This window comes from Eimeria mitis, genomic scaffold (genome assembly GCF_000499745.2).
Source record: "Eimeria mitis Houghton genomic scaffold, Emh_scaff5000, whole genome shotgun sequence".
Taxonomy (NCBI): Eukaryota; Apicomplexa; class Conoidasida; order Eucoccidiorida; family Eimeriidae; genus Eimeria; species Eimeria mitis.
The window spans coordinates 3,611-4,048 of record NW_013573302.1 but is presented as its reverse complement, the minus strand read 5'-3'; the positions used below and the strand labels follow the sequence as shown (position 1 = coordinate 4,048).

Here is a 438-nt window from a genome sequence, read left to right as displayed (position 1 = left end):
AAAAAAAAAAAAAAAAAACAAAAGACAAAGACAAAGACAAACAAACCGAGCGTACTCACCACGCCATCCTCATATATAACAACGTTGAAGACACCGGCGGGGGGCGGGGTGGCGCTGGCGGGGCAGCGATAGGCCCCCACAGTGACAGCTGCAGCAGCAGAGAGGAGACAGAAAGGAGACAGAAAGGAGACAGAAAGGAGACAGATGAATAGCTTAGAAAGAGAAAGATAGAAAGAGACAGAGATAACACCAACACAACACAACACAACTTATATACAGACAGAAAAAGAAACAAATAAAACAACGGAGACACCTGAAACCCCAAAAGGAGACAATACAAATCTACGATGATAGCGCTGCGGTGTATAGGCACCTCCACCGCAACTGCATTCACTCCGGGTGTATATACACTCAAGCAGCACATGAATCCCCATATAT

The 438-nt window shown here is 45.4% G+C and overlaps 1 protein-coding gene across 1 annotated transcript in view; it reads right to left on the bottom strand.

The window, feature by feature from the left end:
* Positions 1–269: 269 nt before the first annotated feature.
* The window catches only part of EMH_0079100 (uncharacterized protein), a gene marked incomplete at both ends in the record, with an annotated part of 2,429 nt that continues 2,260 nt past the window's right edge, over positions 270–438 (bottom strand). Inside the window, one exon of the mRNA XM_013500100.1 lies at positions 270–313. Within this exon, the coding sequence (XP_013355554.1) occupies positions 270–313 (44 nt within the window). The remainder of the gene's footprint in view (positions 314–438) is intronic.